This window comes from Betta splendens, chromosome 3, assembly GCF_900634795.4.
Source record: "Betta splendens chromosome 3, fBetSpl5.4, whole genome shotgun sequence".
In the NCBI taxonomy this organism is placed as follows: domain Eukaryota; kingdom Metazoa; phylum Chordata; class Actinopteri; order Anabantiformes; family Osphronemidae; genus Betta; species Betta splendens.
Window position 1 is genome coordinate 9,600,586 of NC_040883.2, and position 18,761 is coordinate 9,619,346.

The window sequence follows — 18,761 nt, forward strand, 5'->3', positions numbered from 1 at the left end:
TCCCCTGACTGCATTAGGAGAGCCTCCAGCCTTTGTGATTCCTTTTGATCAAATCTCTGTGAAAGATGAGTGTCATGCCCTCTTCCAGCCAGCTGTGAGGGGGCTGCCCTGTGACTCTGAGGGGGTTGCTGTGTGTGTGTGTGTGTGTGTGTGTGTGTGTGTGTGTGTGTGTGTGTGTGTGTGTGTGTGTGTGTGTGTGTGTGTGCGTGCGTGCGTGCGTGCGTGCGTGCGCGCTCACAGGTTAGGGAGAGAGCAGGCAGTTCCTGAGGTGAGAATGCAAAGTGGGAGGATCTCATTCCAATCCCCTGTGCCCAGTTTCAACACACACGCTGAACATATTGAGTAGTTTAGAGTCAGTCCACAGCGACATAAGAGGAGAGAAAGCAGATGAGACACTTGTGTGTCCATGCATGTGTGCATCTATGCAGTGAGAGTAAAAGCAAAGTGACTTTTTTGTGAAGTGAGTGTTCACTGCTGACAGAGAGAAAGAGAGGGAGAGCGAGAGAGGGAGGGAGAGAGAGAGAAGCAGAGTACATGTGTTTCTGTCGTTGAAGGAATTGCTTGCCTGGGCGTGATGGCTCTTTTGCGTTAGTACTTGTGTGGACAGAAGAGTTGGCAGCAGTCGTTTGTAGGACTCACGGGGAATGGCAAACTCTACAGTATCCCTGGAAACATCTGACTGAACAAGAATGGCTGAGGTAAGAGAAACAGCTTTTTAATGCTATTCTTGACTGCTGCTGCTCTTCTCTTTTACACACACACACGCACGCACACGCACGCACACACACTGGGTACATAATCAAAATGTGTTTAACAAAGACTAACTGAATGGAGTTCACATTGACTTGACATGCAGAACTAATACTTTTATCAGGGGATCAGAGTAAATAAAAGACTAACTTGCTGTGAGTGGACAAATATACCTTTATATTCTTTGAGAAGTTGTTACATAGAAATTGTAATACAGCTTGGTACATTTTTGACACTAGTGAATGTAATTAATACTATACTAAAACAATATTACTATAAAAGTCAGTGCTTTAAAGGAATATCACTACTGCTTCTGTTTTTTCTACTTTCTACATTTCTACTTTTCTATTTCTACATAATCAAATCCATCAATGCTACATAAATGCTTATCCCGAACATTAAAACAGAAACTGATTTGAATCAGTTTGATGTCAGATTTCTGTGACAGTTTTTAAAAAACAAACAAAGAGTTTTCTGTAACTGTGAGTCTCTTGAATCTACCTGTTCTGATTGAATCAATGTCTGCGTCTAAGCAGTGTGGACACCTTTTAAATGGACATGTCTTCCAATGTCTGGCAAAAATTTCAATAACAGAACTAACAGCAACTTCACCATAGGCAAACTTCTTCCCGCTGTGCATCAAATAATTTTGTTCTATTGTTCTTTTTTCTTTACTCTATTTTTTCTTTCTTTTGATACATTCTAGTAATATATTCTATAATATAATGTTTTTGCATGAACAAGTAGAATATCCCACTGCCTCCTGATCACTTCTTCTACTTACATCCTTAAGTCACCAATATCCTGTGAGAATAAAAAAGTACTTTTTTAAGGAAAAGGCATGCTGTCTGTGGTTCCTCCCTGGCTCTGTTCTCCAGCCACCTGTCTGTCATTGTGTGTCTGACTACACTACGAGGAGCTTCAATGTCTGGTTGCCGGAATGTAATTTAAAAGCAGCCTAATGTGTTGTTTTCAATGTAACAATTAGCAAAGTTGTCTATGTGGTGGTGGTGGTGGTGGTGGTGGTGGTGGTGTCAGTAGCAGCAAAGCACTCAATACAGCATGTGTTTAAACACTGCTAAACAGCTGGAAGCAAAAACAACTGTGGTTTATTTGTTGTTAAGTGTGTGTGTGTGTGTGTTTGTGTGTGTGTGTGTGTGTGTGTGTGTGTGTGTGTGTGTGTGTGTGTGTGTGTGTGTGTGTGTGTGTGTGTGTGTGTGTGTGTGTGTGTGTGTGTGTGTGTGTGTGTGTGTGTACTCGAATGGAAGTGAGATCAGACAAATGTATTTCCCTACCAAAGTTTCCCTACCATTTTGGCCCGTCCTCACTTATTTGAAGGCCCGTTTGAGGATTAAAATGTGATTTTAGGGCCGAGGTTAAAATTGAGTTTTGGTTCTGATTAGAGCAAAAGTTAGACGTCTGCCTTAGGGTTAGGATAAGGGGTTAGGGAAGGCATTATGTCAATGGAGTGCCTCACTTCGGTACAAGGATGTGTGTGTGTGTGTGTGTGTGTGTGTGTGTGTGTGTGTGTGTGTGTGTGTGTGTGTGTTGCACAGAAGTCAAACAGCTGGAAGTGAAAAGTGAACCACAGTAACATGCAGAAAACAATTGGATGATTGACAGAATAAGGGGTTGGCACATAGAGTGTAAAAACATTAAGACCATGTTTTTTTTCAGTTGACATACGCCGCTCAATATATAACTATAAATTTAAAAAAGCTCCATACAATAATAATAATAATAATAATAATAATAATAACAATTTATTATTTCAATTTTATTTTGCTTTTAACAACAGCCACCAATGAAACAACAATCATATCATTTATAATGACAATAATTGATTTTAAAATGATCACACGTGGGTGTACAGTATGTGTCTGCTTTCAGCCCCATATTTGCTTTAGCATCTCCTTGGGCTGTTATCAGAATCTGTTTATTTAGAATCAGAATATCCCTTCTCACACAGACCTTTATATCTACAGCGGTCACCACTTGCTCAGCGCTGCCACCAAAAGGCTTGTGAGGATTTGTCAGACAGATGTGACAATATTGTCAAGCGGCACAAAAGAAGAGACAGGGATCTCATATTAATCAGAGCATAGTTGGGAGTAAAACTCCATCAGACTCAGTTTAAAAACATGTTTCTCTAATTTACTGCCTCTTTGATCCAAAATTTCCTCTTAACAGGGAAGTACAGTACATGCTCCAGGAAGCCATCAAACTTCTGCCTCGCCCCCTTCTCTCTTGCTGTCTTTCTCCCACTTCCCTTCCCAAAATCTTATCTGTTTGTCTTGAAAGAATTTTCTTATAGATGTCTAGAAAAAAGATTTGGCGCCTTTTTGGTGTTTTCATGAAATGTGGTGTGTGTGTGTGTGTGTGTGTGTGTGTGTGTGTGTGTGTGTGTGTGTGTGTGTGTGTGTGTGTGTGTGTACTTGCATCAACCAAAAACGTATTTATCTACCAAAGTGAGGACATTGTGGTTGGTCCTTGCAACTTTGAAGGCCTGTTTGAGGGTCAAGATGTGATTTTAGGGCTGAGGTTTACAATTGAGTTTTGGTTTGCATTTGAGCAATAATTAGAAGTGATGGTTGTGGTTAGGGTAAGGGGATAGGAACAGGCATTAGGTCAACGGCGGTCCTTCGATGTAAGTACAAGCATGCGTGTGTGTGTGTGTGTGTGTGTGTGTGTGTGTGTGTGTGTGTGTGTGTGTGTGTGCGTGCGTGCGTGTGTGTGTGTGTGCGTGCAGAACTGCAGGATGAGTTAAAAAATTATTTAAATTTAAAAAATAATAAAAAAATATATTTTTTAATATTAAAAGAAAAATTAAAAATATACTGTATACTTTTCATTTCTTATTACTACACAGCACAACTGTTAAAAAAAAATGATTGTGCCTCGGCGTGTTGTCTTTGGTCTGGGTCAGACCAAAGAATTTTGTCTATATCACAGCATGTATTAGCCCTAGCCAGGCAGCTGGGGTAAAACCCTCCTCATGCCTCATCCACCCCTGGAATGCGTCTACAGATATGTCTAGGCAGCTTCTTCCATAGCTTGAAGGAGGTGAGTACAGATATGAGGTTCCTGGTCATACACTTCCCAATGCTATGCCAAGTATGCAGCAGAAAGATGTTAGAAAACCTCAGGAAATTTGTAAACCAGTCACAGTGGAGGCTGACAGTATCCCATCCAACACAGTAGTGAGGCTGCTCTACAGTAACATTAGTGCCACATTGTCTGCAATCTAACGTAACTGAATAGAGCAGTCTTACTGTTTAAACACTGACAGGTTTTCCTCCCTGAAGGTTCTGATGATCGAGGTGACGGTGAAGCAACTCAAATGGGACTGCATTCGTTCTCCAGCGTTCCTCATAGTGAACATGGACAAGGATATGGTCAACTAAAGCGGCTCGAATTCCTTCTGGGACTGGTTGTCTCCTTGCTTTTCCTTGCTATTCTTCTTCCTCTCCTCCTCCTCTTCTTCCTCCTCTTTTTTTTGGCGGATCCATTTTTCCAAAACTAAATGAACTGATATTGGCCCTTTTATGTATGTGTTGAAGCATCTGATTGGTGTGTGTTAAAGTTCGATGTGTAATGTTTCAGCTTGGTAATTGCTTGCTAAGTTGTGGTGACTGAGTGATTTCTAACTGAGCCACTGAGCACATGGTGGAAGAGCTGAGAAATGTAGAGATTTGTGTTTAGAGTTTTGCAGAAAGGGTCCACCAGATTTGACTCATGATGCATAGCAGGGAATAGTGTTTTTAGTTCAGAACATTGGTGATGGTGATGTCACTATTTGCACTCATCTTGACGTTTTCGTGGTTTGTCCTACACACTGTGTTCACTCTGTGTTAAAGGGTTTCTATCATATATATATATATATATATATATATATATATATATATATATATATATATATATATATATATATATATATATATATATATATATATATATATATATATATATATATATATGATATCAGCTTTTATCTTATTGTCTGATGTTGCAATGACAATAAAGTTTTATCCTTATCTGAATAGATAGTTTTACAGCAAAGAGTTTGCATGTTCCTGTGCAAAATGCTGTGATGGGATTTTTATGTGTAGCTTTGTTCTGAGGTCTTCCTTTCCTGCCTGAAGTAGATTGTGGTAAATCTTAGGCTCAGGCTAAATCAAACTACCTAGTGAGCAGCTTGTGTAGCCAACGTAACCCCACTTTTAATGCCATTTTTCATCAATTAACATTTTAAAAATAGCATTAACATTTTACTATTTTATTACTACCAACATTTTTACCATCACATACGGTACACAACTAACTAATTGTGCTATTCATTTGTGTGGGTGGTTGTAAAGAAGGCTATCAAATTGTGTAAATAAAAAATAAAAAGTAAATAAATTATATCTATCCTGTGCAATTTAGATATTGTATTCCATCAGTAAAACTCAATTATTCCCCTGTGGCGTAATTGTCTTGTTAACTGATTAATGGCAGGTACAGCAGTAAAATCTGATCCTTCTCTCACACGTCTTTTTGTCTCTCTCAGCTGCTAATGGAGCTGCCTGTTATGTTATTTACACTTGACTTATTTTCCCCATTGAGTATCAGTAAGTGCCGACCTGCTGTCTAATTATTAGTGTTAGACCAGCAAGTCTCATCCTCAAACTGTCCTTCTTAAAGCAACTGTGCACTGCTCCTCACTGTGGCTGTTGAGGAGATACGACAGGATCCTTTCTTTTAAAAGTCATAAAGGACCTTTTTGCGTGTGTGCCTGTGTGCGTGTGTGTGTGTGTGTGTGTGTGCGTGTGTGCGTGTGTGTGTGTGTGTCCCTTTATGCTTTTCACCTGCTTTTTCCCCTCATTTATTCTTACAAAACAAACATTTTTACCATTTACCTCTTTACTGTACATCCAGACGGTGCAGTGTTAGATACAGTATAGGATAGATGAACTATAAATATAATCACTTTATTAATTACAGAAAACAGCTGAAGACTAAAAAAAGTAATTTTAAATATATTGAAGAAATGTACGCGCTTAAGTCCTTTACTGCGCTTTTCTAACAGTGTATGTCTGAATCAGTAGAGTAGGAAACTTAATATTTTAACAAAAGTGTCTGACATGCTCCTCTGACTCCATTGATTATTGGCTCAAATAGCCCATTCAAGCAACAGAAAGGAGACTGATATTTATGTGCTCATAGTTTTGCCTTTGAGACATAATGTAAGCTACATTTTTGAAGTGTCCTGCTGTGGTAGGAGTGTCAATTATTTCAAATATTTTAATTATTTAAATGCAATTTATTGCACTCCTACTGTAGGTAGAATTAAAAATGTAATGCTGGGCACAACCACGATTTATAGTGATTTATTTTTTTGTTTGTGGTGTTTTCCAAATATGTCATTTTTAAATTCATATTTATAATCATAGTCATTGTGTGGCTTGTTATCTGACTTTTTTGGATAATCCTCTGGCCCAGATCCTCATGACCTCTTGAACTCTAGATCAGTGTAAATTTATTGTACTATATAAAACAGTGCTACTAATGAAAATGTGCTTTTCTATCATGCAAGACGTGCTTAAATGATTCTAGTTTAGTGTAGAGTTTCCCGGAGGTGGTGGAGCGACTGTCAGTGGGGTGGTGTTCCATTAGTTTTAGAAACACTGCCACTGTCACATCATTTTTAGGATTCTTGTTTCGTCAATAAAGATAGGTAGATAAGGTGAGACGTTAGGACGTTAGGTTGGGGTATTACTACATACAGTATAACCACTTATACAGTATGTGTGTCTGGATGTATGTACCACAGTCTGGTGACTAAACAGGGGCACCTGATTGAGCTGTCTATTGGAGAGAACATCAGCAGGAGGTGTGTGCACCCACAGTGGAATGGGATTAGCCTAATGGGGTCTTATTGGTTACTGGTGCTGTGTAATGATGGGATTATGTCACTGAGGGATGAGCAAAGGCATTTTTACACCTCACTACTGTCCAGAGGAGGCTGAGCTGTCTGTCCACAGATAAATTCAGACAGAGAAGGGCAAGACAGGGAAGCAAACGAATGTCATGAGACAAGGCCGGTGCTATCACATTGTGTTTCAAGGCCAGCTAGTTGCCGCCACCGTCATCTCAGTTTAGTTTATCCGTCCTAATGATGAGAGGTTATTGTAAGGTAAAATGATGTGATCCCAGATTTCAAGGACAAGCTCTGCCTCGAGCACCGAACCGAGTGACTGACTAAATCAAAAGGAAAAGTAGGACCCATACCCACCACCCACCCACACTTTTCCTCCTTCTCCACCCGTTGAGAGGGAATGTGAAGAGTGACGAGCTAAGCATGCCTGCTCATGTATTCTAAAATTCTAACTGATCATGCATTATAGATGCAGAGGGAGTGAGGTGGCGTAGCCCAGCCTCTCCAAGATTTTCAGCAGAGCACTAACAACATCGGCTTTGATCAGAAATTTGATGATGCTTTTCCCTTAGTTCCTGGTGTGTAAATTATTTTTGTCAAGGGTGGAAAGAATTATGAGGGGAGCAGAGCTACCGCTGCTCAATCGGTGCCAAGTCAGCAGCTACTTGTAGAACTTAAATCACTAGTGCTCTCTTTAAGCCTTTATTAGTGAGCTTAGTCTGCTTCACAGTATGATTGACCCACACAAATTAAACCCCATTAGAAAATCCACTATTAGACAAAGTATTGACCTGTGTGTGTGTGTGTGTGTGTGTGTGTGTGTGTGTGTGTGTGTGTGTGTGTGTGTGTGTGTGTGTGTGTGTGTGTGTGTGTGTGTGTGTGTGTGTGTGTGTGTGTGTGTGCCTCAGCTCATGCGTCAATTGATGAGATGGTTGGTCTATTGTCTGTGGGCAATTTTTGGATTAATGCTTTTAATTAGGTTGTTTCCCTGGATTAATAGAAATCTCACTATTTAAATAATTTGACAGTGGAGTTAAGACAAAATACAATAATGGGTTGATAACTATTAATGTTAGATCTTTGATGTTTGGGATTTAGAAATGTTACTACAGTGAAGACTCAACACTACTACAACAATATCAATATTGATATCAACAACAACAACAATGGTTCTGTTTGGTTTTGTTAATAAAATACATCTCTACAATATCTTCATTTCATGAAAGGATGCAGTTGTAAAAATAAATTTTAGATAATTTAGTCAATGATAGCCAGTGGGCTCTTCAGACAGTGTCATATATTGTAGTGTTAGAATGAGAAAATACTGAATCTGTCTTTCTGGTTACATTTTGTTTTGTTTAGAGGGCCAGTACAAGACAGGGTAAAACAATGTATTTATATTTAAACTAGTACAAAATAACCTTTTCCCATGCTTTGTGCATTTCTTCAACAGGCTATTTGTTGCACTTTGGTGAACTGTAGCTGTGACAGCTTCAAGCCTGGAAAGCTGAAAAGGAGGCAGTGTGAAAACTGCAAGCATGGCTGGGTAGCACACGGTAAGAGTTCACAACAAAATCTGTTTTTTAATTGTTTAACTGCAACTTCTCAGATCGCAGTATAGCAGAGCTGAATGGTGTTTTCCGTCTGTCGCACCGAGACATTACTATGTTCAAAACTGCCTGTTAAACAGACGGTTGAAAAAAGAGCTAAGTCAGTGTTTAAGGAATTAGGACATAAGAATTAAAAAGTTTTTTAAGAGTGTTTTTTAGATTTATAGAATAAATAGATATAGAATAGAGTAATATAATAATGTAAAATTTACATGTAATTAAATTACATTATATGTTTATCACATAAATACCAGGTAAGAAGTGACATTTAATGTAAAGTCTTTAAATTAAATTACATTAAATTACATTACATTACTTAACATAAATATCATACTTCATTGATTGTTGTGGGGAGATTGCATTGTCTACATCTGACATTGGACATACTCAGGGAGCTAGTGGGAAGTGACTTACTTGAACGGGCAACCTTCTGCTACCCAATTCAATGCTATACCCACTGAGCCACCAGAAGACTACTTACATCATATTAGAATTTTTTATAAAGTTTTTATAAACCAACCTTATTCATTCATTCATTTCAAATTTGAAGTAAAGGTTATATGTCTTTGCTTATAGTATATCTTTGTGTGTATCTTTATGTTTATTAGTATCATTTATTTATCATTTGAAATCCTATTTTTCATATATATAGTATATAATACTTAAAAATTATAAATATGTTTTATTAGGGGTAATAATCATTTTTGAGTGTACAGTAATATTCTAATAACACAGACATATTTTAAAGCAGTTATGTTAACAGTATTTAGTTTACAGTGATGTGGTATGAGCACCACTGTACACTAATGAAAGGAAATACACATAATAAGTAGGTATTTTTCTTGTTTATAACAAAATATACTATATTTACCTATTTTTTGTGGCCTGGTAGCTCAGTAGGTACTGTAGGTCCCTTGTTCAATCTATGACTTTGGCACCAGGTGTGTCTTTGAGCAAAACACTAGCTCCTTGGGCACTGTACCGTAGCCGCCCACAGCTCCCCTATGGGGATGGGTCAAAAGCAGGGATGAATAAAAGTTATTCCACAGAACTGTACATAGTAAGGTTTGAGACCTCACAGAAATCAAAAATACAACACAGTATACAGAAAAACGAGATTTCTTAGATTTTTGTGATTGGTACTTTGAAGCAGTTCTTTTCCACTAAACTAGTCACTTACTGTAGTGTTATACAGAGAAATTTCACCTAAATTTCTCTGTATAACACTGACACACACATAAATTTAGTTTATTGTCAGAAGGTCAGGGAGAAAATCAATGTGTGAAGCTGGCTAAACCCATTGATGCAGTAATCATTTTCATGTCTCTGACATAACTATTTAATGCACAGTACATGCTGCATGAATAATTGTTACAAGATGATAGCAGACACCTGTTTTTTAACCCAAACACTGCAAAGATTTCACAGCATTTACACATCCATCACTGAATAATACTGAATTCTTTAGCAGGCTAGTAATTTTTACTATTGTGTAATGTTTTAATTGTTTTAGGCTACTCATCATTCACGTGTTCTACTGAATTTATAGTCATTTGAAAGAAGCTATTGACATTTAATGATACTGTACAATATTGTATTTTATATTGTCTTATTTTGTTGTTCATATGATATCACCTACATTTTTTTCTATAAATATTGTTATCTAATAAATTCTCAGATATTCATTTTTCATTTGATGATTAAATTTTATAAACACTCAATCAATACTTTGTGACTGTGACAAATTAGTTTTTTAATGCTGTTTACAGTATATAAATTCCATGTACATGTGTGTATTCTAGCCCTGAGTAAGCTGAAGGTGCACCACATGTACCAGAGCAGCCAGGTGGAGATTGTGCACTCCAATGTAGTGTTTGATATCTGCAGCCTGATGCTCTACGGCACCCAGGCCATACCTATTCGGCTTAAGATCCTCCTGGACCGCCTTTTCTCTGTCCTAAAGCAGGAAGAGGTTATTCAGATCCTCAGCGCACTCAACTGGTCTCTACAGGACTACATTCGGGGATATGTGCTTCAGGTGAGTAGCCAGGGGTGAACATGTCGTTTTCATCACCAATGCAATTTGTTGCAGATTTAATTCAAATAACGTTAAAACACAAGCATATGGAGGAGCGAGTAACTGCTCGCTGTAGATACACAGCTCCAAGTATAATAACACCTGTAGAGACATACAAAAACAGGGAGAAAGATCTATATGAGGAAAGACCCTCAAAAGTATTGACAGACAAAATAATAGTAGGATGTTTTTGATAGAAGGAAAAAATGTTACAGAGGAGGTCCCCCAACATCTACTGTAAATCTATAGCAATGTATTGCTAAAATATATGTTTGCTTAAAAAAAAGCTTACAGCTTTTTCGAAAACTGTCCTACAGTTTGTCAGATACAAACTGAACATAAAGATCAGTGCAATTCCAGCAGTAATCTGTGTATGCCAGTTATATTGGGTTGCCCCTCTTGTAGTGTATTGTAGCCAGTTGCATTTTTAAACTGTTACGCTTTAAAGGGGGAGAAGGGCGTCGTAGGCAAGTCTCCTTTAGAATGAACAGGATATCAATAATTATTGAATTAGCAGTGAATTAGCTTTTTTTTTATTAATATACAGTACATGGGTATGAAATGCCCATTAACACAAGTATATGCATGGGCACAAAGACACAAGATTAGTATCAGTATGTGTGAGTACTATATGGTGGAAGAGGCACCGGGAAACATGGCATCGCAAGAGAGAGTGTGGATGTTATGTACTGTAGTCACCATGTAGCCTCTTGGCACTCTGATGATGCTCGTTGCTACAGTACTAACACTTTGGGGATGTTTCTAGACTGGTGCTGGGTGAATTTGTAAATATTATGTCTTTTGCTCCAGATTTCAAGAGCCAAAACAGCAGAGGCCTGGACTTCAGGCTCTGTGAGCTTTCACTTCGATTAGTACCTCATCCAGTATTCAAGTGGGGCTGCGTTTAATTCATGTTAGCTCATCTAATGGCAAACGAGTCAGAATCCTCGACAGGCGCCCAATGAATGCTTTGTGATTAAATATTAATCATGGTTACGGCATGAAGCCGCTCCTTACTTTCAAAGACAGCCAAACTCACATGTGATTACTGCTGGGCTAAGGGAGATAGAATCCACTTGATCAATGTGAAGCGCCCTCTGATCACCCCTCCCTGTCTGCGCACACGTGTCTGTGTTACTATTTATTTCTGCATGTCTCTGTATGGGTGTGTATGATTTACATGCCTGCTCCTAAGCTTATATTCATATTCACACCACATTGTGTGAGCTTGTGCTCTTTATCTGCTGCTGCTGATAATGCATGCCTGGTAAATCCACATGACTCAAATGAAAAGAAATGACCACCAAGATGAAACACTCTGTGTCTGTGTAATGAGGGTTCTATGCTGCCTGCTTGTATTAACACTCCATCTGATTCCTTTATTTAGCTGCCCTGTCAGTCTGCTTTATTGTGGGTGTCATCTAACTCACCCTGTGAATATGTATGAGCTACCCAACAGACACTTATAATTCTAATAATGAAATTGCTCTCTCCCCTTCATTTTTTTCTTTTTTTTCCTCATTCCCTCACTCTTCCCTTTACCACCTTGATTTTTCCTTTTTCTTTTCACTCTTTTGCAGGATGTAGCAGGGAAGGTCCTGGATCGGTGGGCCATCATGACTTTTGAAGAGGAGATTGCCACACTGCAGCAATTTCTGCGTTTTGGCGAGACCAAGTCCATAGTAGAGCTCATGGCCCTCCAAGACAAGGAAGGTCAGGCGGTGTTGGTTCCGAGTACCCGAACCAACTCAGATATCCGCACTTTCATTGAACGCAATGCCCCTCGCACTCCTGCCAATCTTTCTACAGCTAAAGTTACTAAGCTGAGTGGAAGCAGCATGCATCATTTTGAGAACTTTATCAACAGCGTGCTGCCATTCCAGCTGTTAGGCTCTGTTCCTGCACCATTTCTGGGCTCACCAGCGGGCATGTTGCAGCACCAGAACCCCCAGCACCAGTCATGTCGTGAATCGATGGAGCTGCAGAGTCAGAAGCAAGATGATAAAGCACAGGATGGTCTAGGAAAGGACAATTCCTTCACTCTTTCACACCCTGCAGAGTGCAGCCTGTTAGACTCTGGCTCTGCCTCCTTCACTGCAAATTTAGACCGAAGTGAGGACAAACCGATGGACACCCTGTCTACCACCACCAAGACAGAGGCTGAGGACTTTTCCACTAGTGATAACTATTCGGATGGACCCTCCACACCATGCACCCCATCTATGAGCTCTGATGTAACACAGCTTTCACCTGAAGGAAAACTACGCTCAATGGACAGGAATGGAAGCTGTGGTGGAGGCGTCTCAGGAAGTGGAGGAGGTTCTCTGAAGAAGGGTCGTGTATTTTGCAATGCCTGTGAGAAGACATTTTATGACAAAGGCACACTGAAAATCCACTACAATGCAGTGCATCTAAAAATTAAACATAAATGCACCATTGAAGGGTGCAACATGGTGTTCAGCTCACTGAGAAGCCGCAATCGTCACAGTGCCAATCCAAACCCACGGCTTCACATGCCTATGAACCGAAATAACCGAGACAAAGACTTGCGGGGCAGCATGTCTGCTGACGAGAGCTCTCAAGGTGAGAAAAGGCCTGAATATGGCACCTCCTTCTCTGTTTGCTCTGCAGAAAGCCATAAGTCAGTCCACAAGTCAGTTCCCAGCTACATGGTGAGCCACGTTGAGAGTGGGTCTAAGCTCCACAGCAGCTCATTCTCAAGCATGGGCCAGAGCGGCATCCTCTTTCCAAATTTAAAAACGGTGCAACCAGTCCTGCCTTTTTACCGCAGTCTGGTAACTCCTGCAGAGCTCGCCAACACCCCAGGAACTCTGCCCTCGCTTCCTCTTTTGTCTTCCTCTGTTCCTATCAAACCGATGACAGCTCCTGAACCTTGTATCACAGACCCTATACCAAAGAAAAAGTCACGGAAGTCAAGCATGCCAATAAAAATTGAGAAAGAAGCAGTAGAGCGAGACGAAGCGATAGATAAAGGGAACAGCTCAGAGGATGAGGCTCCTTTACAGAGCAGGGACAAGGAAGAAAGCAAAGGTAGCCGAGAAGGGTATCTGCTTGCAAGACAACCTAGAGAAGAAGACTACACCGGTGAAGAAAATAGCAGCAAATATGTGTTTGACCACTCTTTTGATAGAGATATTACAGAGAGAGAAAAAAATGGTGGACAAAGGCAGACTGAAACAGAAGTAATCACCTGTGCATCTTCCCCTGTTGAAAATAAACTAACGGAGAACCACTGTGACAACAACTTAGTCTGTCAGGAACCCAATAGCAATGGAGGTGAAGGTGAGCACAGGCTGACAAATGGTTGTGTTCCTCTGCTCACAGACTGTGACCATGATGACTGTGCACATGACTATGGAAACTCAGGGTTGCCTCACCTTGACTCAGACACCAATCTTGGACACCAGTGTGAAATATGCAGTAAGACCTTTAAGAACCCTTACAGCGTTAAGATGCACTACCAAAATGTCCACCTCAAAGAGATGCACATGTGCACAGTGGATGGCTGCAATGCTGCATTTCCTTCCAGCAGGAGCCGAGACAGGTAAGAGGCAATCATCAGTTAGCATTGTGTTTCTGTAATATACTGTAGCATAAAATTATTATATGTACTGAAACATGTGCATGCAGGAATATGAGCAGCTACAGTCTTGCTGTTTTCAGTACAGCAAGACTGTACATAACTGAAAACAGCAGTGCAGTGTTAGAAGATAGCACTGATTAATTTATCCTCATTAGAAATATAAAAATGTCTAATGTTTAAATGTGGGTCTAAAATTAGCAAGTGACTAACAAGGTAAAGCATATTTTCTTTATTATGACTAAGTTTTACATATCATGTTCTTTGTAACATTTTCAGGTGGACAGGGCCTTAGTCATTTAAATAAATGGAATAAATGTGTTTTGTAATAATATTTAACTTAAATTCTGTTTTTTCATAGACATAGTGCAAATTTAAACCTGCACACCAAGCTGCTGACCAAAGACTCATTCAGCCAAGCCAACACCCTCTACCTACTCTCATCCCACTCTAGAGACAGAGACAATCACGGCCTGGACTACTGCCAAGACTATCATGATCCAATGAGCCAGACCTCTGTCATCTTCCGAGGACACAACCGAACGGGCTTGGTTTTTCCTATGAGCAAAATGTCTAGAGGATCAGACAGTGCTGAGGCATCTCCCTTAGGTGAGATGGAAGGATTAGATGGAGGAGGACAAGGTGGTGGGAGTGGGGAGGATGGGGCAGTCTTGGACTTGAGCACCTCTTCGTCTGCTACACGCCATGGTAGCAGTAGTGCTCGATCTTCCTGGGATTCAGATGGAGCCGGCAGCGAGAATGGGGAGGGCATTGAAGAGGATGAGGAGGTGGTCCCTATGGAGGACAGTGAAGAAAGCCGTGATGGGATCGAAGTGGGGAGGCCTGGGGGTGAGGAGTTGGCAAATGGGGGAGCAAGGAACCTAGGCTGTGGACAAGGTGGACTTCAGGGCAGCGGGAGTGGAGCTCCAATAACCTGCCATGTCTGCCAAAAGGTCTACAGCAACAAGGGCACATTCAGGGCCCATTATAAGACTGTCCATCTGCGACTGCTTCATAAGTGTAAAATTCCTGGCTGTGATACATCTTTCTCTTCTGTGAGAAGCAGAAATAGGCACAGCCAAAACCCAAACCTCCACAGGAACCTAGCCGTTAGCTCAGGTGCCACGATGGAGCAGGAATAAGGATTCAAGCGCTTTTAGCAAGTTTCTTTGTAATTGTCTTTGTTGATGTTATTTACTATTTTTGGGCACCTAAACACTCTCACTTACAGTATTAGCACTTTTAAAAAATTCCATTCTATATTCTACCCTGGGGTGAAATTTTGACACAAAAAGAAGAAATGAAACTTAATAAGGAACTGCAAGTAGCTTTAAGAAGAACAGAAATTGATTAAGCATTACATATTTACATGTGTCATTAAAGGTAACTCAAGCAAATACCAGTAAATTTATTTTTGACATTGAGAAATAGTTTGTTGTGTCTTAGTGTTTTGTATCTTGTTGTTTTGTATTTATTTGCCTTACATTCCTGTTTAAACATTAAAATTGTAATTAGAATGAACTGATTTTTCCATGTCATTCAAGTTGGAGTTGAATCATAAAACTGTATCACAATATTGTTTGTGTTTTTTTTGTTCTGAGATGTCCACTGTGCATTATGTGTAGATCAAACGCTGTGGTGAAATTATTTCAGCATATGTTGATCATTTGGATAACAGACTTCAAAAGCGTTTTTGTTAAAAGCTATAGTGTTGTGAGCTTGACAAATAAGTTATTGTATGGTGTTACAGTATATTATCTGTCTTTACTGTTTTGGTTATTGCATATACTGCTAATGTTGACCAAAGATTTTTTCCAGCCCACAGGTGCATATAGACACTCTTTAATGTGTAAATACATATCCGTTTATCTACTTTAACAGCAGTATTTTGGCGTGGACTCAGCTAATAAAAAATACATGAAATACACACACACACAAAGAAAAATAAACCTCTGACTGAGGGTGAGAAAATGGTTTATTTTGGCATTGTTGTGAATAAATCTGCTCATGGGACCAAACATTGCTCTTTTGTTATCGTTGTAGTTACTTGCAGTATCCCTCTGACTGACTGCAGCGTCAGACATGCAGAGAAATACTGTGTCTAGAGGCTAGAACCATGTACTGTGAATGAGTCAAACACTGAGAAATTACAATAATATTGATATTTTTAGTAATTGCACCACATGTGAGCACACCCTGGTAAACAAAAATGTTTATTGTATGTATATTCTGTGAATAAAGTAATTTGTTTTTTGAAAAAAAATATGCTGTACAAAATAGGTAAATCTTTGTTTTCTTTCCAAAAATAAACGAACAAAGGACAGATTGTGTTGTATATGTTTGATTGTCTGATTTTTTCTGTTCAGGTTTTACTTTGCATTCTGCTTTTTTTATTCTGTATTTAAATTTAAGATTTCACTTGATTGTTTAAAAAGGAGTAAAAACTGACTGACATGTTTAAAAGTGGTCATGTTTTGTTTGACTTACTGTTTCATTCCAATCAAATAAAAAGCCATATGTTTGGGGATAGGACAGAGCCCATAGAATTTACGTATTAATAAGTGGGTTTTACTGCAAAATATATTTCTGTTAACATGTTATTTCGAATGGAGAAAATTTAAAATTTGAGACTTAGGTGTAATAGCTTCATGCATTATGAAAATTTAGGTGACATGACAGGATCAGGATTTGTGACATTAAAACAGATGGTTTAAGTACATTTATTTTTATTATTAACAGAAAAAGATACTATGTTGACTATCAAACAGGATAATGTTGTCAGAGGTCATCATGTCATCAACTGTCTGCTGTCAGCCTAAAGAGGGGTGTGGTTTACCCCTTTCCTGGTACACCATCCAGACCAGGCAAGCAAACAAAAGACATATGAAATACAGTTTAAGACAGACTTAAATATGAACACAGAGAATTAACTTGTTGTATGGTGAATAAAAGGGATTTGAGACTATTTAAATTTGTGTAATTTGGTTTTAATAAAAGAATAAGAATTAATAAAACAATGATATTCTGTTAGTTGGGCAGATTTGGCATTAAAACTGTATTTATGGCTTTTAATTTAGCCCGAGCAGTTCTAATAGTCTAAAAATAGTGATTAAACCGTAAAAATCTCAGTTACTGAAGACAAGAATCACCCGATGCACAGTTCACCTTTTGCGGCTTCACTGCATTGCAGGGTTTTTAAATAAATACATGTACTGTATGTATCTATCTAGTTTTGTATCATCAATTTTATATTTATAAGTAATTATTCATAGGTACTGTAATAGGTAGTTATACTTGTTGTTCAAATCATGTGTCTTTAAAGCCATGAAATATACATAAAGAATAAAATAAATATAAGTTACAGTAGCTACTAAGCTGATTCTCACCTATCGATGGGGCTCTGAAATGTAACACCTGCGTTAAGTGAGGGATGGCTGTACTACTGTTTTGCAAGGTTAAAGGCCATGGTTAGAAATGGATGAGGGACAGTTAAAGTATCGCTGGGCCACACAATAAAAAAGCGAGGATGACAAATTTGTTATTCAACGTGCCAAAGTATTGCACTAATACAGAGGGCTGAAAGTCTTGCATAACTCAACAATTCAACCCACCCATCACATTTACTGTACATTAGTGAGCCTACAGAGCTGCTCCTCATCACTTAGAAACTGAAAAACCCAGTTCTGACAAGTGGCCCCCATCCTTTTCTCTGGCACATTGCAGAAATCTAGTACCACTCAGAGAGGGCACAGTGGGTTATTTTAGTCCCTCCTGTGTGCAGTATGTAGGCAACAGTATTCAGCTCAGAACCTAGTTGATCTGTAGAGGTGGAGCACTTCCTCAGCTTCCTCCACAGAGCTGTATCTTTATCTTGAACAGCTTGCATTTTAGGGCTATTTTTAAGAAGCAATGGACCACTTTCAAAAACCTCTCACTGTTAAATATGCTGCAAATATGGAGCTAACTATAGAACAAACCCTGCAACAGCGTAATAAAATAAACCCACAGCAGTTAAAACAGATTGATTTTGACGACTGACAAGAACATGTTAAACCTCCTTCTATAGCAGACAGAGTACATAGAACCATGAAAGCATGAATCTGTTTGCTAGCACAAATGTTCTTTATTGTCCTGTTATGAATCTGTGTTCAAACAGCAGTGTATATGAAATTATATAGCTACAAATGAAATGGTCAATAATGGCCTTGTGAATCAACATTATACAGGACCAAAAAGTAAAATAGTTTTTGTGTTTTTTCACATTAACTTTCAACTGACTACCTTTTTTAACTGAGTTGCTAACACACGCAATCATCCACAGGTCAGCAATTATATGGGCAGCTACTGTAGCTCACAGTGTAAAATGGGACTGTCAGCTTGGTCCAAATCTGCACAAGAATTATGGATACTTATTATCAATCTATGGGTGATACAATGAAATTGACAATATGCACAACCAACTTATTATTAGCACAATATCCATCATTAAAAAGCAGATTGTTTGATCTGTCACTAATGAACACGAATAGCTTGCTAATTTGTACCCAGTTTGTAGCCTCTCTTGAACTCTTGAATATTAGGTAAAATATAGGTATTTTTGCAATGTTTTCTAGACACATTAATGTTGGTTATAAAATACTTATTTGACCTCATGTTTTTGGAAAAATTAATATGAGGAAATACTAGAAATACTGTCTGTTAAGGATACGGGCCAAACAAACTCTAACTGGACATTTTTAAGTAATAACAACTATTGTACTATATACACAACATGTCATGATCAATTTTAGCTTTCATATGGGGCCT

General features: G+C 38.9%; 1 protein-coding gene across 4 annotated transcripts; it reads left to right on the forward strand.

Annotated features, from left to right (window-relative positions):
- The first annotated feature begins 333 nt into the window (after positions 1 to 333).
- On the forward strand, positions 334 to 16,418 carry bnc1 (basonuclin 1). 4 transcript variants are annotated; one of them, XM_055507449.1, is made up of 6 exons: positions 334 to 698; positions 8,121 to 8,223; positions 10,080 to 10,315; positions 11,935 to 12,937; positions 13,700 to 13,919; positions 14,317 to 16,418. In XM_055507449.1, exons 1-6 carry the CDS (start codon positions 690 to 692, stop codon positions 15,095 to 15,097), a joined length of 2,352 nt encoding a protein of 783 aa, XP_055363424.1. In that variant the 5' UTR covers positions 334 to 689; the 3' UTR covers positions 15,098 to 16,418. The 4 variants fall into 4 exon arrangements, with proteins under 4 accessions (XP_055363424.1, XP_029000488.1, XP_029000489.1 ...); XM_029144655.3 differs by having other exon boundaries at positions 336 to 698; positions 11,935 to 13,919; XM_029144656.1 differs by lacking the exon at positions 334 to 698 and having other exon boundaries at positions 10,165 to 10,315; positions 11,935 to 13,919.
- Positions 16,419 to 18,761: the final 2,343 nt, after the last annotated feature.

Coding starts and splice junctions, on each gene's coding strand:
- bnc1 (XM_029144655.3), top strand. Junction 10,316..11,934: donor TTCGGGGATATGTGCTTCAG/GTGAGTAGCCAG, acceptor ACTCTTTTGCAG/GATGTAGCAGGGAAGGTCCT. Junction 13,920..14,316: donor TCCAGCAGGAGCCGAGACAG/GTAAGAGGCAAT, acceptor GTTTTTTCATAG/ACATAGTGCAAATTTAAACC.